This window comes from Trypanosoma theileri (assembly GCF_002087225.1).
Source record: "Trypanosoma theileri isolate Edinburgh chromosome Unknown TM35_Tth_21_V1, whole genome shotgun sequence".
NCBI classification, from domain to species: Eukaryota; Euglenozoa; class Kinetoplastea; order Trypanosomatida; family Trypanosomatidae; genus Trypanosoma; species Trypanosoma theileri.
Genome location: NW_021639863.1, coordinates 227,017 through 250,743, shown reverse-complemented (window position 1 = coordinate 250,743; position 23,727 = coordinate 227,017). Strand labels below are relative to the sequence as shown.

At 35.9% G+C, this 23,727-nt stretch overlaps 6 protein-coding genes across 6 annotated transcripts; 3 read left to right on the top strand and 3 right to left on the bottom strand.

Moving 5' to 3' along the window:
- Positions 1-168: 168 nt before the first annotated feature.
- Positions 169-1,662, bottom strand: TM35_000211910 (uncharacterized protein; the record flags this gene model as incomplete). Its single annotated transcript, XM_029027041.1, has 1 exon — positions 169-1,662. One exon carries the CDS (start codon positions 1,660-1,662, stop codon positions 169-171), a length of 1,494 nt encoding a protein of 497 aa, XP_028881651.1.
- A 300-nt stretch (positions 1,663-1,962) lies between these two features.
- On the bottom strand, positions 1,963-3,417 carry TM35_000211900 (protein kinase C substrate protein; the record flags this gene model as incomplete). Its single annotated transcript, XM_029027040.1, has 1 exon — positions 1,963-3,417. One exon carries the CDS (start codon positions 3,415-3,417, stop codon positions 1,963-1,965), a length of 1,455 nt encoding a protein of 484 aa, XP_028881650.1.
- Positions 3,418-3,944: 527 nt separating this feature from the next.
- TM35_000211890 (uncharacterized protein) lies at positions 3,945-5,171 on the bottom strand (the record flags this gene model as incomplete). The annotated part of the gene is made up of 1 exon (XM_029027039.1): positions 3,945-5,171. The coding sequence occupies one exon, from the start codon at positions 5,169-5,171 to the stop codon at positions 3,945-3,947; it is 1,227 nt and encodes a 408-aa protein (XP_028881649.1).
- Positions 5,172-6,227: 1,056 nt separating this feature from the next.
- On the top strand, positions 6,228-7,373 carry TM35_000211880 (uncharacterized protein; the record flags this gene model as incomplete). The annotated part of the gene is made up of 1 exon (XM_029027038.1): positions 6,228-7,373. One exon carries the CDS (start codon positions 6,228-6,230, stop codon positions 7,371-7,373), a length of 1,146 nt encoding a protein of 381 aa, XP_028881648.1.
- Positions 7,374-7,742: 369 nt separating this feature from the next.
- On the top strand, positions 7,743-20,102 carry TM35_000211870 (dynein heavy chain; the record flags this gene model as incomplete). The annotated part of the gene is made up of 1 exon (XM_029027037.1): positions 7,743-20,102. The coding sequence occupies one exon, from the start codon at positions 7,743-7,745 to the stop codon at positions 20,100-20,102; it is 12,360 nt and encodes a 4,119-aa protein (XP_028881647.1).
- Positions 20,103-21,252: 1,150 nt separating this feature from the next.
- On the top strand, positions 21,253-23,427 carry TM35_000211860 (aldo/keto reductase; the record flags this gene model as incomplete). Its single annotated transcript, XM_029027036.1, has 1 exon — positions 21,253-23,427. The coding sequence occupies one exon, from the start codon at positions 21,253-21,255 to the stop codon at positions 23,425-23,427; it is 2,175 nt and encodes a 724-aa protein (XP_028881646.1).
- Positions 23,428-23,727: the final 300 nt, after the last annotated feature.

Here is a 23,727-nt window from a genome sequence, read left to right as displayed (position 1 = left end):
AAAAAAAAAAAAAAAGGCGGGTAGAAAAGGATAAATAAATTTAAAAAAAAAAACACCTTTAACAACACTCGCAGAAAAAAAAAAAAAAAGATTTTTACCACTAGATGTCATATTCTCCCCCTTTATCAACTATTGTCACCAACTTTTTATATATAAAAACAGAAAATTTTAGCCACGTAACTTCAGTAAAAACTCATTTAATTCTTCAATACTTACAGTAGGTGTGCCACGAGCCGCTTCATTTTTTTCTCTACACGCTGCAGTGTGCATTCGGACTGCATACGTGTAAGAGTCCTGAATAATACTGTGGGCAATATTAAGCACGTTGCAAATAAAAAAGATGAGAAAAGTTGCAATGAATACTCGTCCAAAGATTAACTGAACGGTAAATCCAGATTGGTCCATTACCAAAAAAGTATCAATGAGGTTATCACCAAACATTGCACAAATAAGAGTTATAATAGAAGATGGAATGCTACCAAAGTAACCTCCATACATCCCAAAAACAATACTACCACAAATAGAATAGCCTAGCATGATAGGAAAAATAGCAACAAGGTACATAAACAACTGACGCCATGCTGTTAAAAAACCTTCAATAACAATATAACGAGCAGGAAACAGTACTAAAATAGATATCAAACGCACACAGTTTATAAGTGTACAAAACCCAAGTAGAATTGTTACAGCTTCTTCCATATTAAAGGAGGTTTTTGGCAAAAATTGGTTAATGAGTGAAATAATACTAAAAGAAATCACCAGTACATCGGAAAGAAAACCAAACCAACGCCAACCACCTTCTAGAGAAGGTTTACAATACAATTGTGTATCTTGAGACAAGTTTCTTTGATTACGAGAACATTTTGAAACAATTAAACTTGAAAATCGAGGGAATGTACGAATGCGAAGAAGAAGAGCAAATAACACTAATGGCAAAAGAGAAGAGCATATAATAACAGGGAAACGTTCAGGTATACGCTTTTCTACAGAATCAAGTGAAGCTTTCATGTACATTACAGAAGCATGACCAGACAAAGCAAAAGTAAATTCGAGGAACCAAGCTCTTGGAAATGGTGTACCATCAGAACGCCTTACCAGAGAAAAAAGGGAGAATGATAACTTGGCACTTACTAACCGGTCAAAAAATTCTCCACTTAACGAAGCTCGACAAGGTATATAATATGATCCATCTACATCCTTTTTTGGTTGGCATGATTCTGTTTCATTAGTTAAAGAATCTGGATCTTCGAAAGGTCCCAATAAATTATCTTCTAGAATTTCATAAGTTTCAGTAAGAATAGTTGAATAGGATGATGATCCATAATATCCTTCATGAAAACTTAACTCTAAAGTAGGAGCCAATGGTGTCGAATTCCCCATACCATACGTATAGTGCAAAAATACTCCACTACCAGAATATGGTGCATCATAATAAGCTTCTGTTATACCTTTAAAAACATCTAGAAATTCATCAATTGTTTCAATTCTTTTCTCAAATTCAGCACTAGATCTTCCTTCAGCTCCAAATAACAATGCCGCAAGTTCAAAACGACTATCTATACGATCCTGATTTCGGATAGTTTGATAGCCAAAAGCAAAGGCAAGTAAAAGCCCTAAGGTTATACAAGTAATTATAAACTGAATCAAAACGTTTCTCGCCATTTCCTTGTTCACCAATTTCTCTTTTTTTCTTTGTTTTATTTACTGCTATTTGGAATAAATAAAAAAAAAAAAAAGAAAAAGAAAAAAATAGGAATAATGGACTTGAAACCATAAAATCAAGTACAAATTACCCTAAAAAAAAAAAAGGAAGGGCATTCAAATTTTACCACTTCTCTTCTACTATTTAACATCACTCTCTAATTTTTATTTTGGTATTAAAAGTCCTCCACAGAAATAAAAATCGACAACAACAACAAAAAAAAATAATATATATATATATATATATATATATAACCCATTTTATTCACAAACGGCAGGAGACTGAAAAACCATAGAATACTTACACATGGAAGGTTCCTCAACTTGCATTAACTTGTTCTCTGGACCACAAACCACATGAACGTCAGTAGTGCGATGAACACCATTCCAACACCGGTCACCATTGTCAAATATCATGTGTGTATAATCACTTGTACTTAACCAAAGGGAATAAGTATTCTCGCCAAATCGACCCCATCTTCCCATATTGGGACCGCTTTTTGAACCCTTATCGTATTGGTGAACATCCTTAAAAGGACACATTTCATACGTATATGACATAAAGTCAATCGTAAAACACTCATCCTCAAGAGTCTTAATTAAATCTCCTGTAGTGATATTTCTACTCAATAGTTCCCGCAAAGATTCTACTGTTAAGTTAAGTTTATTTAACATATCACGAGATTTTTCCAATTCAGAACGTAATTCCCGCGCTTCAGGTAACTCAAAACTGGATCCATCATCCATGTCAAAGTGTTCAACTGAAGAACCTTCTTCATCCTTAGTTTCATTTTTACAAACTGAGTTACAATCAAATTCATGGTCATCACAACTTCTTTCAAAACGAACAGTTGTATTTGCTTCCTCATCAAGACATTCACAATATCCTTCCATTTGGGGATGAATATCATCATCACATTCTCTATCTTCGTCCATTGGTTCCTCAGTATCACAATTTTTTGTACTATGCCATTTTATACAAGAAAAAGAAGAATAAGATGTTTTATTTCCTTTAAGTTCCTTTTCCTTTTCTTTTTCTTCTTCTTTTTCTTTTTTCCATTTTTCAAAAGCAACATTATATGCTTCAAGTAAACGTTTCTTTTCTTCCTTTTCTTTTTCTTCTAAAGGCAAAAGTTTTACGGAGATTTCTTCAACTGATTTATTCAATTTCTCAATTTCTGGTAAACCATTTTCAAATTCAACCTTACTTTTCTCACGAAATATCTTTGCTTTTTCAATCATTTTCATTTTTTCAAGAATTCCTGCAGTTCGTATTTTTTCTGCCTCCATAAGTCTCTTTTCTTCATTTTCTTGAACCTCAGCACAAACATTTGGACAATCTTTAACTCCAGAATATTCATCAGAACCATCACAACAATCGCATATTCCATCATTTACTCGGTTATGTGGTACCTCTTGTAATCGAAAACCTTCATTCTTGCACCTAAATTTCCAATCGGAAGGAAATTTTATTATATTTTCTTGGCTAGTACAAGCAGAAGTTCCAGGTTCATCACTTCCATCAGGACAGTCACAATAATCATCATTGACTTGGTATCCAAATATTGAAACATTAGCATTTAGACACTTAAACGTATCTTTAGGTTTAATTGAAGCAAATTTTTCCAAATAGACATCCGGTACTCCATAAGTTGGAGCTAAAGCCTCAGAATCACCTGCAAAAAGCAAAATAAAAAACAATAGTAGAAGCAGCATAAGTAAGTATATTTTCACTACAATTAATGTTTCCTTTTTTTTTTTTTGGAATTTAAAAAAAGAAAAACAAAGAAAAAGAAGAAAGAACATAAATTAATACGGAAAAACAAGAGAAAAAAAGTAATATTTCAATACAACAAACTAATAACAATATTAAATATAAACTTTCGCACATAACTGTGGCATACCCTTCTTAATAACCTCGGTACAAACGATAATCAGTGAACAGGTCCATATTACTTTTCTCGTTTCAGCTTTTTCTTTCTTTTCGAACTCGCTTAAATCTTATTGTATAGCTGGAAACGTTACGATTTTTCTTTTTTTTTCGCTTCCTCTTCTTTTTTTTCTTTTTAGATATATATATATATTTATATATATATAAATAAATATATAAATGTATAAACATATATATATCTTCATTCTTTCACACATATCTGCTCTGTTTTTTTTCATTTTTTTGTCTTCTATATAACATATATATTCTGACCATTAACTGCGATATAAAGGTTACGTGTCCCCTAGTACGGTCACGAATCGCTCTTGGGCGATGAACCGGAGTTAAACGCGTGTAAATCAAGTTCATCCAATAACGGCGTTAGACTTTCCGTTGAGGCGGCAGGAGTTCCTACAACATTAGCATCTTGTAAAGTTCTAAGTAACGATTCATCAGCTTGAAGTTGTGGAATTCCAGTTTGTCGAACATACTCTCGAACAGTTTTTCTCCATAACTCAGAGGTTGGAGAAGCAATTGTTTTCATTGGAGATGTAAGAGTTAGAGAAGGAGGGGCCTCTGATGCCTGATTTTTACACGTTTCAACCAAAAAGAGGAGGCGTTCAGCTTCCTCATCAATTTGGACCGCTAAACTTTGTGGATTATGAAGATCCATCTGCTTGCTCGAGGAAACTGCCCGTCGATCCTGAGTATGTATTCCTTTACAGTGCTCATCTGCACATGTATTGTTATTACATGAATATTGTTGAATTCGAAACGCTTGTTCGAGCCTTCCGTCCGTAAAAAGAGTTTTAAAAAAAGGAATCCATTTTCCATGAGACTGTACTGTTACTTTATTGCCATAACGTGCAAAGAAAATAGAATCCTTAACTCGATGAAGAATCTGCGATCTTGGTAATTTTTCTTCTTTCAAAACCTCTATGAGGCGCATAAAAAAATTTGTGCGATGACGTACTGGTCCAGCCTCATGTAAGTGAAGTTGGTTGCATGCAAAGTCTTGATAGCACTTTTGATCTGCCAAATGAAGATTACAAAACGCACCTTTTGGCTCCCGTGGAATTTTACGTTGAGAGGGTGCCTGAGGTCCACGAATACCACTTTGCTGGTCGAGAAGAAGTAGTAATTTCTCGCAAATAGCGCTAGTATCCATTACCATACCATCAGACAAAGAACCTAAAATAGTTAATCGCGCTTCCATAGCGCATCTCATCCCCTCTTGATTTTCCTGATCCACATGATCTAGATATATCTTTTGAATGGCCTCATAAGTTCGAAGCCAAACGACAGCAGAAGCTTCGGATGCACTTTGTGCATACATGTGTAGAATTGTTACAAGCAATCCCACCGTGGGTTCAAATACGTCGGGAAGTTTCGTGGCATCATACGTTATAACATTTCCCAAAACCGGTAAACCGTTATCATCCACTCGCGAGAGATAAGAGCGAAAGTCCAAACCCATATCAAGTACTTGCAACGTAGTTTCCGGGCATGATAACGAGAGGTTTGGCCTTCGTCGCGACATTGCTACTGTCAAATATATATATATATATATATATATATATTTATATAAAAAAAAAGAAAACGAAAAAGAAAAAGGAAAAAAAAAGAATTTGAAACAAAACAACTCTCAATTATATAAATAAAAATAAAAGTGGAAAGGAAAAAAAACAAAAAGATAAATTTATCTCACTAATCTGGAATAAAAGACAGACATGATTCTCCAGAGCGGGTTGTAGGACGACTACCACCCATGCTCCTCCGCAAATTAAAAAAAAAAAAAAAAAACCGATCAGCCGACATATGATTAGTTTTATGCAAACCAATAAAAAATAAATAAATGAAAAAAAAGAGCCCGAAAATAAATAATAAAAAAAAGTACTATCGAATATTATGGTATTGAGGTTACAGAAATAACCTAACCACCACAACAACAACAACAAGAACTTTAGGAGGAAAAAAAAAAATTGCACCGACACAGGTATTTATTTATTTTTTTTTTTTTTCTTATCTTTCCACACCCAACCATCACCACCTCTATCAAAATAAAATATTTATAGAAATCCCCAGCGCCGACACCCAGGCCCGCCGCCCCCCACACGAAATAAAATTTTTTTAACTCCGATAGCCACGGCGGCGGGGGCGGCGCACCAACCAGCCAAACAATAAAAAAAAAACAAGAAAAAACCAGACGAGGCCGTGCGCTACGCCACCGCCCCGAGCAAAACCCCGGGCGCCCCGCCCAGGCTCAAAGCGCAGAAAACGCACGCCGTGGAAAAGTGAAAAGAAGGTCCCCACCGACGGACACCGCCAAATCGTCGGGAGAGGCCCCGGGGCAGTATCCCCTTTCATTCTTGATGTGCGGGTGGGGAGGGTCACGGCCCCACCCGCCCACCTCACCACCACGCATTCTGATACGATGGCTTCCCTCTCCTTCACCTCCGCTGGCGAACGCGTTGTTTTTCTTTTCTCTCTTTTTTTCTTCTTTTGCCCCATCCGTCGAAATAGGGCGTAGCAATCTTCAAAGCCACCCACAATACAAACGCAAATACAACTAAAGAGCAAATTATTTCTGTAAACTATGGCTGGTGCTGGTGAAACCTGGTTTCTCGGCGGCGCCAAAAGTGGTGTTTACAAGACTGTGCGAAACCGAATTTCTGCCACTCGACCCGCACAATTTGGAACTGTACAAGAGTTTTGTTCCAAACATAATGAAAAACGGACACGACAAATGTTATTTAACAGTGTAAAGATGTGCCCTAAGTGTGGGAAACCTTGTGCAGTAACCCTCTCTTCTTGTAATCGCTGTAATGCTTCTTTGGGTAATGTGGGAGTAAGTGAAACACCCAATCTTTTCTCTGCCTTTATACTTGGTATAGAAAACAGTGGTACTTTCCCTCTCAAAATATCTATTCGTCATGAAACAGAATCTATACTTGTATTTGATGATCCTCTTGCACTATCTCCTGCACATTTTTGCGCAATTCCTACCACAGATTTTATTCCTGATTGGCGATATCTTCTCTATAAGCCTAAACGTGGACTTGAATTAGTAAAATCTCTTGTTAATGCTTGTCATAAGGTTCTTAGAGAACAATTTCTGGAAAGCAAAGAATGGAAAATGTCTGTATTACAAGGAGCAGAAATAGATACTAATCAAGACATTCTTATGGGCTTTAACTATCCTCCTTCTCAGAATCAGTTGCATGTACAGTACATTACTCCACCATTGATGCCTCATCAATATAATATGCATTGTCGTGGTCAACATTTTACCTTTAATCGTTTTTTCCCTATTAGTTATGTTGAACAATGTCTAGGCGCACTTATAGAGAAGAGTGATCCTTTGGAGGTTGATAATTCTTTTCTGGATTTATCTATTGATGATTTAGTTGCTAAATTGGATAAAGATTGTGGTATTTCCTATAAAGATGAGCACAGCATGTTTTTTTCACGTGTTTATAAGTTGCAAGAAAAGTTGGGTAGATGGACGACAGAAAACTTTGAGGGTGTTTATCAGATTCCGAATAATGCCGATGATAAGAAAGGAAAACTTTTGTTTAAACCTTTACAGGGAGAAAGTTTTTACGTTGATGAACCACTAGCTATTGGTGAAGAGAAAAAGAAGCTTCAGAACTATGGTAGAGATTATGATGAAAATGGAAACCCAAGTGGAGGATTTTATGCCTTTCCCAAATCATTAGATGAAATCAATATGTGGTGTTAGTTTTTTAAATCCTTGTACTACAGGAAGAATGTGTGACTGTTTCTCTTGAGAGAAACATTCTTAGGGACTTCTCCTTTTTTTTTTCTTCTTTTCTTTTGAACTACTTTGGGAGTGTAACATTCTAGGATTTTGGTAAAGAAACCTTCTGTAATTCTTCCTTTGTCATTGTTTGATTCCTGCCCTTCTCTTTCTACTGAGTAAGAGAAAGTATATAGAGGGTAGTGGAAAGGTGGGGGAGAAAATAATGAAGGTAATGTCACTTGTTGTTTTATGCATTGTTTCATTTTCTTTGGTTTTTTTTTTCTTTCTTGTTTTTCTTTTGGTTGGTAAGAGAAGATAGTTTTTTCTTTACAAAAATAAAAGAAGAAGATGCTGACAAAGAAAAAGCCGAGTGCTGACTTTGTGGAGACGCTGCACGAGGCTGCCAAAGCGGGTGAGAACACTATACAGAGTAAGCTTGAAGCAAATGTGGAAAGGGAACTCCATCGAACGACTAGTCCCCATCAGCTTTATCGGTTTCAAAATCCAGAAAACTTTAGCTATGATCTAACTCGAACGAAACTACCAGCATCAAAAAGAGTACAGAAAAAGAAAGATGGAAATACGAAGGTGGAATCGCCTAATGATTTTTTCGCCCAGCAAGAAGAACCACATGTTGATTCTCTAGCCAAAGCATTGACTTTGTGGGATTCACAAATGGAAGAGAAAGATAGTGATATTTTGAGAATGATTCAAAAAGCTATTAGACCTCCTACTAAAAAATCTATCACTCACGTAGCCCCTAATGATGCAAATGCTATTCGTTATCTAAAGACAGATGAAGATTGTATTGCATTTTTTGCTGCTCATGGTTCTGGTAGTCAAGTTAAGTATGTTTACCTTACTCGTGCCCCTCAGTTACTTGAATTCAGACCATATGACTTATGTGTGAGTTCCGTAAAGAGTGGAGTGAAAGAAAAGGAACATTACATAATGAGTGCAACAGGAGTTGTTCATGTTAGACCTGGTCAACCTTCTGAAGTTGTAAGTTTGGCAGAGTGGATGCGAGAGTCATCCTTGTTTGATGTACTCCGAAAAATTCATTTTTTTAAGACGTATCTCGTCTACAAAGCGTTTTTTAGATGGTACAAAAATCTTCGAGCCAAACAATTTCTAAAAACACGCAAGACACTTTCAAAGGAGTTACTGTTATCTAAAGCTACCTTTAGTGTACCTGCTATGGAGGTCTTAAAGACATCATATGAATTAACTACAGAATCATTGGTATTATATGAATCTCAAGGAAAGCATGACTATACTGTAGAAGATTTTAGGACTCATCAGACTAAACAACGTCAAAAGGCTAGTACTGCTTTTACAACTTGTATAGAACATATTGAGACTATTGTTGTAAAGTTGATTGAAGTCATGAAACAAAAAGCTGATGTTCCTGATCTCAATACAAGAGAGGCATTAGAACAATATTTACTTGCCAACGCTATTGTAACAGGAACGAAAACACTACGCTCTCAAAGAAAGATGAAGTCTATGCATGATGCTAGAGAAGAACAATATCAAAGAATGAAAGAATTAAAAAGAAGTATGGTAGAATATACTAAACTTGATGAATTTATTCGTCTGGTAGATTGTATAGCATCTGAAACCATATTTCGAGCTGTTCTATTGGCTGTACAGACATTATTTAATACTCTTCGTCATCAAGGAGGTCAAGAATTACGATCTATTGGTTTTCAAGTTTTATTGGTACCTACTCAGTCTGAGATGATTTTTAATCCTTCTGAAAATTCTATTCGAGGAGCTTGTATGGAAGTTATTGCAGGATGTATGGAAGTAGCAAGTTCAACCTTACGTTTATGCAATCAAAAACAAATGAAACCCCATTTTACGAAGGTACCTCGTGTTTGGAATATGGGTAGTGAACTTAAACATGATGCTCGTATGAATTACCTTCAATCAAGTATCTTACAATTGGTAACTCAGGATTATGCACAAGCTAATACAAAGATGCAAGTTTATGCTATTACCTTACCTCATATTCACTTCCTTAAAAAGGAATGGAATGATATATTGAGTGAATGGGAAGAAGAAACAGGAGAGAAACCTTTATCTTCTATTGGATTGTCTAAATTGTACTCAAAATTACAAGAGGCTCATGATGCTCTACGAGTGTTAATGGCCTCTTTTGTTGGTCATATGTTATGGATTAATGCTGCCAAGTTAAAGACTGAAATAGAACCACGTATGCGTATTATACGTGATGGTATTGATGCAACACTTCGGACTATTACAAGAGATACTATCGCATCACTTCATACTTACTTTAAGCAAAAGAATCAACTTCTTAATGAACGTCCTGAATCACTTCCTGAATTTGCTCAATTTGTTGCAAATTACAAAACTATTTTGAATGAAGCAGCAGATACAGAAGCTAAAGTTGCACAAGCAGATGCTCTTTGTGAGTTAATGGAACGTCAACAAGTTGAATTCTTAGAAGATGAAGATAAACAACTTAAGGAGAGAACATTAGGGAATTCTGGTACATCAGTCTCTCTTCGAATCCTCTTTGACGAAGCACGTCTTCATGCTGAAGAATTTATAGAAGAGAATATGCCTACTCATATTCAGACCTTACAAGAAACTGTAAGCAATGTAGAGGATGAATGCCTCGGATTAAAACAGATTCTTTCTGGAGATGAGTTTATTGCTCTTACAGATAATATTAAACCCATTATTGAGTATCTAGATGATATCAAAGTTAAGCTTGGTGATGTTGAGGAAAGTGAAAGACAGCTTACACAGTATGCAAAATTATTTGATATTCCTGCAATTGATTGGTCATGTCTTAGTACTATGACCCATTTGCTTAATGTACGTTATGATACATGGACTCTTCTTGACAAATTTGTAAACTGTAAAGATGAATGGTTTACTTCTTCTGTAAAAGAACTTGATACTCGTACTATGGAAGATCAAATTAACTTAATGATTCGACAATCAGGTGCACTAAATAGATTGATTCAAGAGAAGGATTATGAAGATGAGGTGGTACCACATCTTTTAATGGAACTTCAAGCACTTCGTACTATAATGCCAGTTGTACACGATTGCGGTAATAAGCATATGACTTCTACACATTGGAATATTGTCTTAAAAGCTGCTACTGGTGCTGAAAATCGATATCATGAAGGTATAAACTTACAAACTCTGCATGATTTTAACATTTTGGAATTTAAAGATATTCTTGCAGAACAATCTGGTTTTGCTACCGGTGAATGGAAGATTGTAAATGATCTTGATAAGATTAAGAATACATGGAATGCAATTTCATTTGAGACTAAACCATATAAAAATCGTGATGGAGTTTTCATTTTAGATCAACTTGAAGATGTTATTCAACAATTAGATGATCATCAAATTGAATTACAAACTATTATGGCCTCTCGATTTGTAGCACCTGTTCGTGAACGTGTAGAAGAATGGATTCGTAACCTTCGTCTCTTAGGTGATGTTATTGATGAATGGATAACACTTCAGAAGAGTTGGATGTATTTGGAATTCATTTTTTCTTCAGATGATATCAAAGCTCAACTTCCTGAAGAAAGTGCACAGTTTAATGAAGTAGATGATTTATTTCGAACATTAACTATGAAAGCATATACTTTGAAAAATGTTTATCAAATTTGTATTGAAGGTGGTCTTTTAGATCATTTAAAAGAGAGTAATGCAAATATTGATCATATTCAGAAGAAACTTGAAGACTATCTTGAAACAAAACGTGCTGCATTCCCACGTTTCTACTTTCTTTCAAATGATGAATTACTTTCTATTCTTTCAGATGTTCGTAATCCCAAAGCGGTTCAACCACATTTATCAAAATGTTTTGATTCTATTGCAGCTTTGGTTTTTGGTGGTGATACAAAAACTGAAATTACAGGAATGCTTTCAGGAGAACGGGAAGAAGTGAGTTTTGAGAAAACGGTTTATCCAGTTGGTAATGTAGAACAGTGGTTATGTCAAATAGAAGAAATGATGAAGGCATCTCTGCTTATGCATATGCGAAAAACAGTTGAATCATACCCTCAAAAAGTAAGAGAACAATGGTTTTTTGATCATCCTGCACAATGTATTCAAGCTGTTGATATGGTTGTTTGGACAGGTGAAGTTGAAGAAGCTATAGCTTCAGGAACCTTAGATATTTATCATGAATCTTATCAAGGACAAATTCTTCGAACAGTTGATCTTGTAAAGCAATCTTTATCAAAGTTACAGAGAACTCTTGTTTGTACCTTAATTGTGCTTAATGTACATAATCGTGATATTGTACAAACACTTCATGAAAGCAAAGTAGTATCAGCTCAAGATTTTGCATGGGCTCAACAATTACGTTATTATTGGGAATCAACTGATACTGTAAAAACAGGAATGAGTGTTGGAATTCGTCATTGTGGTGCACATTTGTGGTATGGTTATGAGTACCTTGGAAATCAACCTCGTCTTGTCATTACCCCTTTAACCGATCGAGCCTTTTTAACTTGTACAAATGCTTTAGCAATGAACCTTGGTGCTGCTCCACAAGGACCTGCAGGTACTGGAAAAACAGAATCTGTTAAAGATTTAGGAAAAGCATTAGCAAGACAAGTTGTTGTTTTTAACTGTTCTGATGGTATTAATTATAAAACTATGTCTCGTATGTTTGCTGGATTAGCTCAAGCAGGAGCATGGGCATGTTTTGATGAGTTTAACCGTATAGAATTGGAGGTACTTTCTGTTGTAGCTCAACAAATGCTTGATATCACTACAGCTCTTGCCCAATATTTGGATCAAATGAATTTTGATGGTCATCAGATTAAATTAAGTAGAAATTTTGGAGTTTTCGTTACTATGAATCCAGGATATGCTGGACGTACAGAATTACCAGATAACTTAAAAGCACTATTTCGTCCAATATGTATGATGATACCAGATTATGCTCTTATTGCAGAAATTATGTTCTATTCAGAAGGTTTTGCGGATGCCAGAACATTAGCACGAAAAATGGTACAACTTTATAAACTTAGTTCTGAACAATTGTCAAAGCAAGATCATTATGATTTTGGTATGCGTGCTGTTAAATCTATTCTTGTATTAGCAGGTGGACTTAAACGTCAAAGCCCTAATGATGATGAAGATATGCTCTTAATTCGTGCTATGCGTGATGCTAATGTTCCTAAGTTTCTTCGTGAAGATACTGTTCTTTTTATGGCTTTAATAAAAGATCTTTTTCCTACTATAAAAATTGAAGAAACACCAAATGATCTTTTATTACGCTATGTAAAAGTAGAAATGGAAAAGAAAGGTTTACAAATAGTGGATGGATTAGTTACCAAATCCTTACAACTTTATGATACCCTTGTTGTCAGACATGGTGTGATGTTAGTAGGACAAACCTTTAGTGGAAAAACGACTATTATGCGAAGTGTTCAAGGTGCGTTAACCCAAATAAAAGAAGATGGACATGATGCAGAAGGTAATACTCCTCTATTTAATCGTGTACATATTCATTTACTGAATCCAAAATCAGTTACAATGGGTGAATTATATGGTCAAGTAAATGAAATTACACGTGAATGGACAGATGGTATTATTAGTAATATTGCACGAAGTATTACACGAGAAGCACAAGAATCAGCAGATCGTCAATGGATTGTCTTTGATGGACCTGTAGATGCTATTTGGATTGAAAATATGAATACTGTACTGGATGATAATAAATTACTTTGTTTATTTAATGGTGAACGTATTAAACTTCCACCTACGGCAACTTTTATGTTTGAAGTACAAGATTTAGCAGTTGCATCACCTGCTACAGTTTCTCGTTGTGGTATGGTTTTTACAGAGCCATATTATGTAGATGGTGGACGTGGATGGATTCCAATTGCTAAGACCCTTGTAGAACAGAAAGCTGCACAATTTCCAAAATTTCTTGCAGGAAGAGTGAATGAACTTTTAGAGCGTCTTCTTCCCATGACATTAAACTTTATACGAAAAGAATGTCGTGAATGGATTGTTTCAGTAGATGCTCAATTAGCAGTATCTTGTATTGAGCTACTGGCTGCTTTTATACGTACATTGGATGATGAAAGTTTGCTCCCACCAGCGTTACGATCACCAGAGAGTCAAACAAAATCGGATGAACAAGAAGAAGATATTTTACCTCCTGTTGCTGCAAGAACATCTTCTTATGTTGTTCCTATAGCGAGTGAACCAGAACAATTTGCTTCTCCTGCTATTACAACTGAAATTGTTTCCACAAATGATGAGACTTTATTTGATATGTACTTCCTTATGGCTTTTGTATGGTCTGTTGGAGGTAATCTTCGTGATGATTCTCGTGAAATGTTTAGTAAATTTATAAAAGAACAATTTGTCACTATACTTCCAGATAAGATTTCAATGGAAGATGAACTTAGTGTTTATGATTACGTTGTACATAAACCATCTATGCAGTTTGTTACTTGGCGTCATTTAGTTCCAACATTCTTTTTTAATGCAAATTTACCATATTTTGATCTTATTGTTCCTACATCAGAGACTGTGAGTGTTACTACTTTACTAAGAGTTCTCTCTGCGAGTTCTCGTCATGTTTTGCTGAATGGTATTACTGGTACTGGAAAATCTTTAGCAATGATGGACTTTGTCACTGGTACTCTTCAAGGGGATGATCCAGGAAGTAAGTGGGAATATTTTACTACTGTTCTTAGTGCACAAAGTCGGGCTCGTGATATTGAAGATCGATTGGAGGGAAAATTATATAAAATACGAAGTAATGCTATTGGACCAACTCCAGGGAAACATGCAGTTTTTGTTATTGATGATTTAAATATGCCTGCACTTGAGAAGTATGGGGCTTCACCACCACTGGAATTGTTGCGTCAACTCATTACACAAGGTGGTTTCTTTGATAAACGTAAATCACCTGCAACCTTTAAGGAAGTACATGATATGATTATCCTTGCTGCTTGTGGAGTACCTGGTGGAGGAAGAAATGAAATGACGAAACGTTTAGTTTCTCGTTTTCATCTCTTGTGTCAACCGGCATTTAGTGATTTTTCTATTCGTCGTATTTTTGGATGTATTCTACATGGATTTCTCTCTACTTGGAATAGCGCAGAGATTCAGAATCTTTCCGGTGACCTTGTTGAAGCCATTAAACAATGTTATGATCGTATTAGTAAAGAAAAACTTCCTACACCAAAGTGTTCTCATTATACTTTTAACCTACGTGACTTTAGCAAAGTGGTACAAGGTATTATGCAGTTATCACCTCATAGTGCTCCTAATCGTAATGTTATTTTACGTGGTTTTGTTCATGAAGTAAGTCGTGTTTTCCATGATCGTCTTATTGATTTTACAGATCGTCAATGGTGGTGGAAGACATTATCAGTGGTATTAAATAATGTTTTTCATGAACCTTGGAATCCGGAATATGAAAATATACTTTTTGGTGATTATATGAGACGAGATCACGCTTTATATGAAGAGATACAACCTGGAGATACTTTACAAGAAACTTTAACAGAATATCAATCAAACTACACGATTGAATGTAATAAATCAGTAGAATTGGTATTCTTTAAAGATGCTATTCATCATATTTCTCGTATTTGTCGAATCTTTCGTCAACCTCGTGGTCATGCCTTATTAGTAGGAATGGGAGGTACAGGAAGACAGTCTTTATGTAAACTTGCAGCTTTTATATGTGATTTACCCGTTTATGAAATTTCTATTACTCGTTCCTTTAGTATGACAGACTTTCATGATCGTATGAAAGAAATATTACTTGCAAGTGGATGTAAAGATCAACCAGTTTTATTTTTCCTTTCAGATTCTCAAATTGTACGAGAAGAAATGCTTGAGGATGTGAATAATCTTCTTAACACAGGTGAAATACCTGGACTTATGCAGAATGAAGATATTGATCAAATTGTAGAATCTGTTCGTCCACTTGCATCTGCAGCAGGTAAAAAAGAAACTCGTAATGTTATATTTTCTCATTTCGTTTCTCTTTGTCGTGATAATGTACACGTGGTATTAGCCATGTCTCCTGTTGGTGAACCATTCCGACGTCGATTACGTATGTTTCCATCCTTAGTGAATTGTTGTACTATTGACTGGTTTGATCAATGGCCAGAAGATGCCTTAAACTCTGTTGCTACTCGTATTTTCCAAAATCTTTCATTAGATGATGGAGTGAAAGAACGTCTTATTAAACTTTGTGTGGCAATTCACATGGATGTACAAGCACGATCAGAAGAATTTTATGAAGAATTACGTCGACGAAATTATACAACTCCAAGTTCTTATCTAGAGTTACTCACATGTTATCGCAAGTTACTGGCAGAACAGGGTGAACAAAATACAGAGCAAGTCAGTAGATATCAAGGAGGTCTTGATAAACTTCAAAACACTCAACTCCTCGTAGATGAAATGAAAGAACAACTTGTACAGATGCAGCCAAAATTACTACAAGCTGCACAAGATACAGAAGAAATTATGGCAAAAGTGAAACGAGAACAAGAAAGTGCTCAAGTTGTGCGAGCTCAATGTGCGAAAGAAGAAGAAGTTGCCTTGGGAATTCGTCGTGAAGCCGATGGGATTCGAGCGGAATGTCAAGTAGAATTAGATAAGGCGATGCCAATTCTACGGGCGGCAGAAAATGCCCTTGCGGAACTTCGACCGGATGATATTCGAGAAGTGAAAAGCTTTCAGAAACCTGCAGCTCGTGTGGTTTTGGTATTGGAGGCTGTATTAATTCTCTTGGGAGAGCGTGATCTCAGTTGGGAACGTGCAAAGCTTGTGATGAGTCGTATGGATTTTATTAAAGATTTACAAAACTACAAAAAGGATGAATTAACAGAACGTGTCGTTCGATCTATTCAGAAATATATTCATAATCCAGATTTTCAACCAGAGGAAGTGGCAAAAAGTTCTAAAGCCTGTAAGTCTCTTTCCATGTGGGTATTAGCTATTAATAACTATTATGAAGTTGTAAAGGTAGTAGCCCCAAAGCGAGAACGATTAGCAGAAGCAGAGGCGAAACTTCGAGTCGCCACCGATGCCCTTCAAGAGGCACAAGCACGACTAAAACGTATAGAAGATGATATTACAGCATTAAAACAAACTATGCAAGAAAATATTGAAAAACGTGATAAACTGCAGAAAGATATTGATCTCACTAAGGTACGACTCCATCGTGCTGAGCAATTAATGAGTGGTCTTTCACAAGAACAAGGTCGATGGGGAAGTTCTATTGAATTCTTACAAGATGAAATAGCCGGTTTACCTGGAAAAGTGGCATTGGCTGCTGGATTTATCGCCTATTTGGGACCTTTTACTGGACCATACAGAATTCGTATGATTGAAACATGGTGGCGTAAATGTAAAGAACTTGAAATCCCTATGGGAGCTCGTCCTTTTGAACTTTCAAGTATGGTTAGTCCAGTTCAGGTTCGACACTGGGGAGCTATGGGACTTCCACAAGATCCAGTGAGTGTTGAGAATGGTGTTATTACACATAAATCCATGCGTTGGTGTTTATGTATTGATCCTCAAGGACAAGCTTGTAATTGGATTCGAGCTATGGAGCGTGAAAATAATCTTCGTATTATTAAACTGAGTGATCCAAATTACATGCGTGTGTTGGAAAATGCCATTCGTATAGGTGTTCCTGTATTGATTGAAAATGTTGAAGAAAGTGTAGATGCCGTACTTGATCCTGTTTTGCTTCGTCAGACTTATCGTTCACAAGGACGATTATTACTTAAACTTGGGGATACAGAGATTGATTATGATCCATCTTTTAGACTGTACATGACGAGTAAATTACCTAATCCACATTACTTACCAGAATTACAAATTAAGGTGACAGTAATTAATTTTACTGTAACTCAAGGTGGTCTTGAAAATCAACTTTTAGCAGATGTTGTACGATATGATTGTGCAGAACTTGAAGCAACTGCTATTAAAACTGTGATGGATATTGCAAATGGTAAAAATCAATTAAAAGAAATAGAAGATCGTATTCTTCATTTACTAGCATCATCTACTGGAAATATTCTTGATAATGAACCACTTGTTCGTACCCTTAATGAAGCTAAAGAAACAAGTGAAGCTGTAACAAAATCACTTGAAGTTTCAGAAGCTACACAAAAAGATATTGAAGTAGCACGTAATCGATATCGTCCAGTAGCAACACGTGGAGCAATTATTTATACAGTTGTTTCTCATCTTTCAGGATTGGATCATATGTATCAAATATCTCTTGACTTTTTTAAACAATTGTTTTTACAGTCATTAAAACGAACAGAGAAACCAACAGAAGTGGATGAACGTGTCGCTCTTTTATTACCTGCAGTAACATTAGATTCATATAATACTATTTGTCGAGGTCTTTTTGAGAAGGATAAACTTCTTTTTGTAGTGTTAATGTTTGCAGATATATTCCGTCATGAAGGGGTAATTCGAGATGTGGAATGGGAATTTTTATTAAAGGGTAGTGAAGGTAGATCACTTGTAGATCCTGATGTAGATATTTGGCCAACGTGGTTAAATGAGGCTGTATGGAATGAATTAACTGCCCTTGCACACGCTATACCTGATACTTTCGGAAATATTAAGGATGAAATATATGATAATGAAGAGGAATGGTGTAAATGGTTTTCAAGCGAAAAGGCATATGATTGGTATCCTAATTCTGTACAAAACTTATCACCATTTCAACGTTTATTACTCTTAAAAGTATGTCGAGAAGATTTAACAAGTTATGGCCTATCATTAGTTTGTGCACATTATCTTGGTAAAGCTTTTACAGAAAGTCCTCCTTTTGATCTTGAAGCTTGTTTTGCGGATAGTACACCAACGGCACCTATTATTTTTGTTCTCACTCCTGGTAGTGATCCTACTGTGCTTTTCACAGAGTTTGCTGATCGTAAAGGATTTGGTGATCGTAAGTTTACACTTTCATTAGGTCAAGATCAGGGACCTAAGGCAGAAGAAATGATTAAACAAGCCTCAAAAGAAGGAATGTGGGTTTATCTACAAAATTGTCACGTGTATGAATCCTGGATGCCATCACTTGAGAGATGTTTAGAAGTATTACAATCATCCCCTAATGTTCATGATGATTTTAGACTTTGGCTTACTACAATGCCAACACGTAGTTTTCCAGTTTTATTATTACAGTCTGGTATAAAAGTTGTTAAGGAACCACCAAAGGGATTAAAGGCAAATATTCGTGATAGTTTCTCTTTGGAAGTAACACCAGCATTATGGAATAGTCGAACAGAAAATCCAACACCTTGGAGACGTCTCTTATGCTCCTTAACATACTTCCATGCGGTTATTCAAGAGAGACGAAAGTTTGGTCCACTTGGATGGAATATTCCATATGAATGGAATCAATCCGATTTTTCTGCAAGTCTTAATTCGTTAGCAGCATATATTCCAGAAGATAGTGATACGCCTATGCCATGGAATGCATTACGATATATGGTTGGTGTTATTAACTATGGTGGACGAGTTACTGACTTCCTTGATACCCGAGCTCTTATTAATATTCTTCAAGCATTCTTTAATGAAGATGTTATTAAACCGGCTCAATTTAATTTAACAGAAGATGGTGTTTATTGTATTCCAGAAGATGTGGATTCTCTTGATACTGTAAAAGAATATTTAGCCAATTTACCACCTTTTGAAAGTCCTGAATTATTTGGTCTACACGCTAATGCCGATATTGCCTACAATCGTACTACGGCCCGTGGTCAATTAGCAACTATGCTTTCTGTTCAACCACGTAGTATAGGAGTTGCAGGTAAAAGTTCAGAAGAAAAGGTTCTTGATATTGTGGATGAATTTGAACGTCGTCTTCCACATTTAATTGATAAAACACAAGCAAGTCCTGAAACCTATCAAATTACAGAAGATGGATCTATGATTTCTTTAGGTACTGTAGCAAGTCAAGAAATTGATGTTTTTAATTCAATTCTACGAAAACTAGAACAAACCCTTCAACAGTTACGTCGTGGTATTAAAGGTGAAGTGGTGATGTCTGCAAAGTTAGAGGCGATGTTTGATGCCTGTTTACTTGGTCACGTTCCGCAGATCTGGCATGATGGTGGTTACTTATCTCGTAAACCGTTAGCCTCATGGTTTCAGGATACATTACAGCGAGTGGAATTCTTCCGTGATTGGAATGATAATGGATTACCATCGAGTTTCTGGATCTCCGGCTTCTTCTTCCCACAGGGATTTCTTACAGGTGTCTTGCAGGCCCACAGCCGTGAACATAAGATTCCCATTGATGATATTCGCTTTAACACGAATGTTACTCGATATGAATTGGTGGATGATATTGTTACCGTGCCGACTTCTGGTGTACTCATTCACGGTCTCTTCCTTGAAGGCGCTCGTTTTGATATGAAGACGATGGCATTAGAAGAAAGTCATCCACGTGAATTATATACAACGATGCCAGTTATTCATCTCGATCCGGTGCGATTGAAGGATCGTACATATACAGAGAAAACATATGAGTGTCCGGTGTATAAGACTTCTGCACGTGCGGGTGCCTTGTCGACGACTGGACTTTCTACAAACTTTGTGGTTTCGTTGGATCTCACATCTAGTGAGACATCTACACCCGATCATTGGATCCGACGCGGTGTGGCTTTACTCTGCATGCTGGATGATTAATAGATAGAGTCCCCATTATATATATATATATATATATATATATATATATATATAGTGTTGATGGGTGGGGGAAACAAGAGATAGAAGGAAGAAGGGAAAGAAACTGGAGTGTATGTATGTATGTTGACAATGCATCTCTTCATTTGGTCTCTTCATTCTTTTCTTTTTTTTATTTGGTGTTTGTTATTATGTACCGTATACTCCCTTTTTATTAATAAGTTTTTTTTTTTAGTTGGAACTTCTTTCAGACGACAAGTGCTGATGTACAAGAAAAGGGATGATAAAAGAAAAAAAAAAAAAGAGAGATGAATTTCCACTCCAAAACTTATTGGATAGAAAGAAAAAAAGAAAGCAAAAAAAAGTGGAACAATGTACATAAATGATGTATTGAAGTTTCGTCTGCTAACAACAACGACAAAAACAACCTCGTACATTTTAATGTATGTATTTACAAGAAACAAAGCAAAAAAAAAAAAAGAAGTAGGCGGGGTTCGCTTAACAGCATCAAATACGAAAATACACTCTGAAAACAATGAATACACACACAACAAAAAGAGAAAATAAAAATACATTCTCTGAGTACTGTACTGTTCTGATATTTAATTGGATACTTTAATACCACGCTTAATAACCTTTTTCTCCCTTTTATTTCTTTTTTTCTTTCTCTGTTTAAATAGGAATAATAATAATAATAATAATAATAATAATTACTATTATTATTATCATATATTTGCTACTTTTACGTCTAGTAAATCACCACAGTGGTTGATTAGATAGAAGACGTGCATTTGAGTGAACTCCGCTTCAGAAGCGAAAAGATAATAATAAACGAAAAAGAAATAACCAACACACATAGAGAGAGAGAGAGAGAGAGAGAGAGAGAGCCGTAAGGTAGTGGCACAGTTTAAAAGGGGTATCCGATAAACTGATTAGCACACCTAATCACAGTATCAAGAGTATACACTTGATTGTATTTACTTACACATTCACTATATATATATATATATATATAATATTGGTTAGTTTTTTCCAATTTCGTGTAAGGCTCTTTAGCGTATCGAATATTTTTTTGTTCCTTTTCTTATTCTACGTGCATCGACTGCTTATATATTTTCTGGACTTTAGAAGAAAAGAAAAAAAAAAGAAAAAGATGATAGGAACTCAGATATCGTGTCTACGTCGGTGGGGTACCGCCTGCACATTTCTTCCCTCCCACGTCCGGTTTCTATCCCAACATGGAAAAGGCGAACAAAGAACTTCTTCTCACGATCATATGAAGAACCAAAGCCATCACAACAACAATAATAATAATAGTAATGAGCGGTTAGTGGCCCGCACGAGTGAGACGGCTGGTATTAACGGCCTTTACGGCAATAGAGCGCAGAATGCTATTCGCGGTATGTTAGGACCACAAGGTCAGGCCGATGCCCGTGAGTCCAAAGCCGTTCCCATCTTGGGAAGAGCCACTGTGCAGGGAACAAAGTATACATGTGATCGATCCACCGTGTTTGAGAATTGGAGACATGTCTGTGCGGATCCTGTTGGTTGGCATTTATCTAAACTTGGAAGTGCCACTTGTAAAATGCCAAATGATGTGAATGAAGCTGTAGAATCTTTGCAATTACAAATTATTAAAGGATGTAATGTATTTGAACTGGATGGAAGTTTATCAGATGTACATCAAAGTATAGCTCGTGCTTTTTATGAAGCTTTACAAGCCTTTGAGTTGGAAAGAGAAGGATTTGTTATGGTTTTTCGTTGTGGTGTTATTAAACAACAACCATTTCAAGAAGAAGTAACACAAGTGGAAACATCCAATACAGCTGTGGTACGTAATCGTATTGTACCTATATTTGAACGATATAAAGCTTCTTCTTTACCTTCTATGCAATTAAAAACAGGATTTCGTATCAGTGATTTAAGTGATGAACAGTTATCACGTTTAAATCTTCGTCGTGTTTCTAAAACTTCTGCGGCAGGTCTTTCTCCAGATTGGTTAGAAGCTTTCTTTACAAATGTTGCCTATAATACAAAACTAGAATGTATTGATGTTCTCTTATTAGATGGTTTTCACACTTTATTTGATGGGAGACCAAGAGAACACATTGATGATGATATTCTTCAATTATTTGCCTATCTTGAAAATCAAGTAAAACTCGGTGTATTACAGTATTACGGTATATCTTCTCCATACTTGGCTCCACACATTCATCGTGATTTCCCTGAACTTCCACCAGACGCAATGGTGCCAGATCATATTCGACATCGTCGTCCACTTCCTGCGGTTATTAATTTATATCATGTTTTGGAATTGGCAAGACGTGCTGGTGGTGATAAGCATCATTTTCGATTTGTACAATATCCATTTAATTTGACATTTTCACAGGCACTTGATAAACCATTACCGTATGATGGTAATCACACCCTGCGTTCCCTCACACAAGCATTAGGCTTAACCACATTAGGATATAGTCCACTAGAGGCAACAGACTTAATGGAATTACCACAACGTTATCATAATTTTCCAATGGAGGCGGATCTTAAATCACTTCGAATGAATTTCTTTACCGTTTGTGAACGATGTGTATTGAAAGAAATGGAAGTGAAGGAGTCTATTGAAAAAGGACCTTCCACAGTACCTCCATTAGAACATCTTTTTGTGGCGAGTGTTTATTTAGCAGCACAACGTCAATTTACAAATTTATTCTTCTTTACAAGTTGGGCTACATATTATATGATTCCTCGATTTCGTCGTGCTCTTATGCGGTTTAAAGAAGCTTCCTCTACAGATCTTAAGGAGTGGTGTAAACAATATGAACAACTTGTAAATGATATGCTTCGATTACGAAAACGAATGTTTGAACATAAAGCTGGTAAATTTGCACTTGAGAAAAATTTTGCAATTGATCGTGTGAGTCCAACACTCTCTATGTGTCCCATGTTAAATCAAAAGGCGATTAACTTTGCCACTTATGGTTGTGATACTGTATTAGCAGGATTTCATGTATCCCGTTATTTTCATGAGGCCACGGAATTAAATCCTGCCCGCAATGGGGAATTAGTGATACCAGAATCTGAACTTCAGGCTTTATGTACATCTATGGAAGTATCGTATGCAAACTCTTCTCCACCGGATCCATATATGCTGGAGCCTATAGTAACAGAGGGGAAGTTATCTAGACAGCGAAGTAAATCAATGGAGTTTATGGTGAAGATTGATCCACATAATCCAAAGTTTCCAGATATCCCAGAAGAGTTGGGAGAAGAGGGAGAGACAGAGAAGAAGAGTAATAGCAATAATAATAATACTACTAATAAGGTATGAGGAGAGAGAAAAAAAATAAAAAAAGGAAGAAGAAAAGAGAAAAAAGAAAAGAAAATAATGAATGGAAGGGAAATATGAGAGAGCAAGCAAAATTAACGAAATTTACCGAGCTTTATTTTTTATATTTATTTTATTTTATTTACTTTTTAGTGACTGTTTTTTTTTTTTTTTTTTCCGTTTGTTTGTTTGTTTGTTTCTTTAGTTGAAATAGCGCATCACCACACATAGATATGTGCACTCTAGAGGAATATCACATTAATACTTCTTTTCTTCTTTTTAACTCTTTTTTTTTTTTTTTTT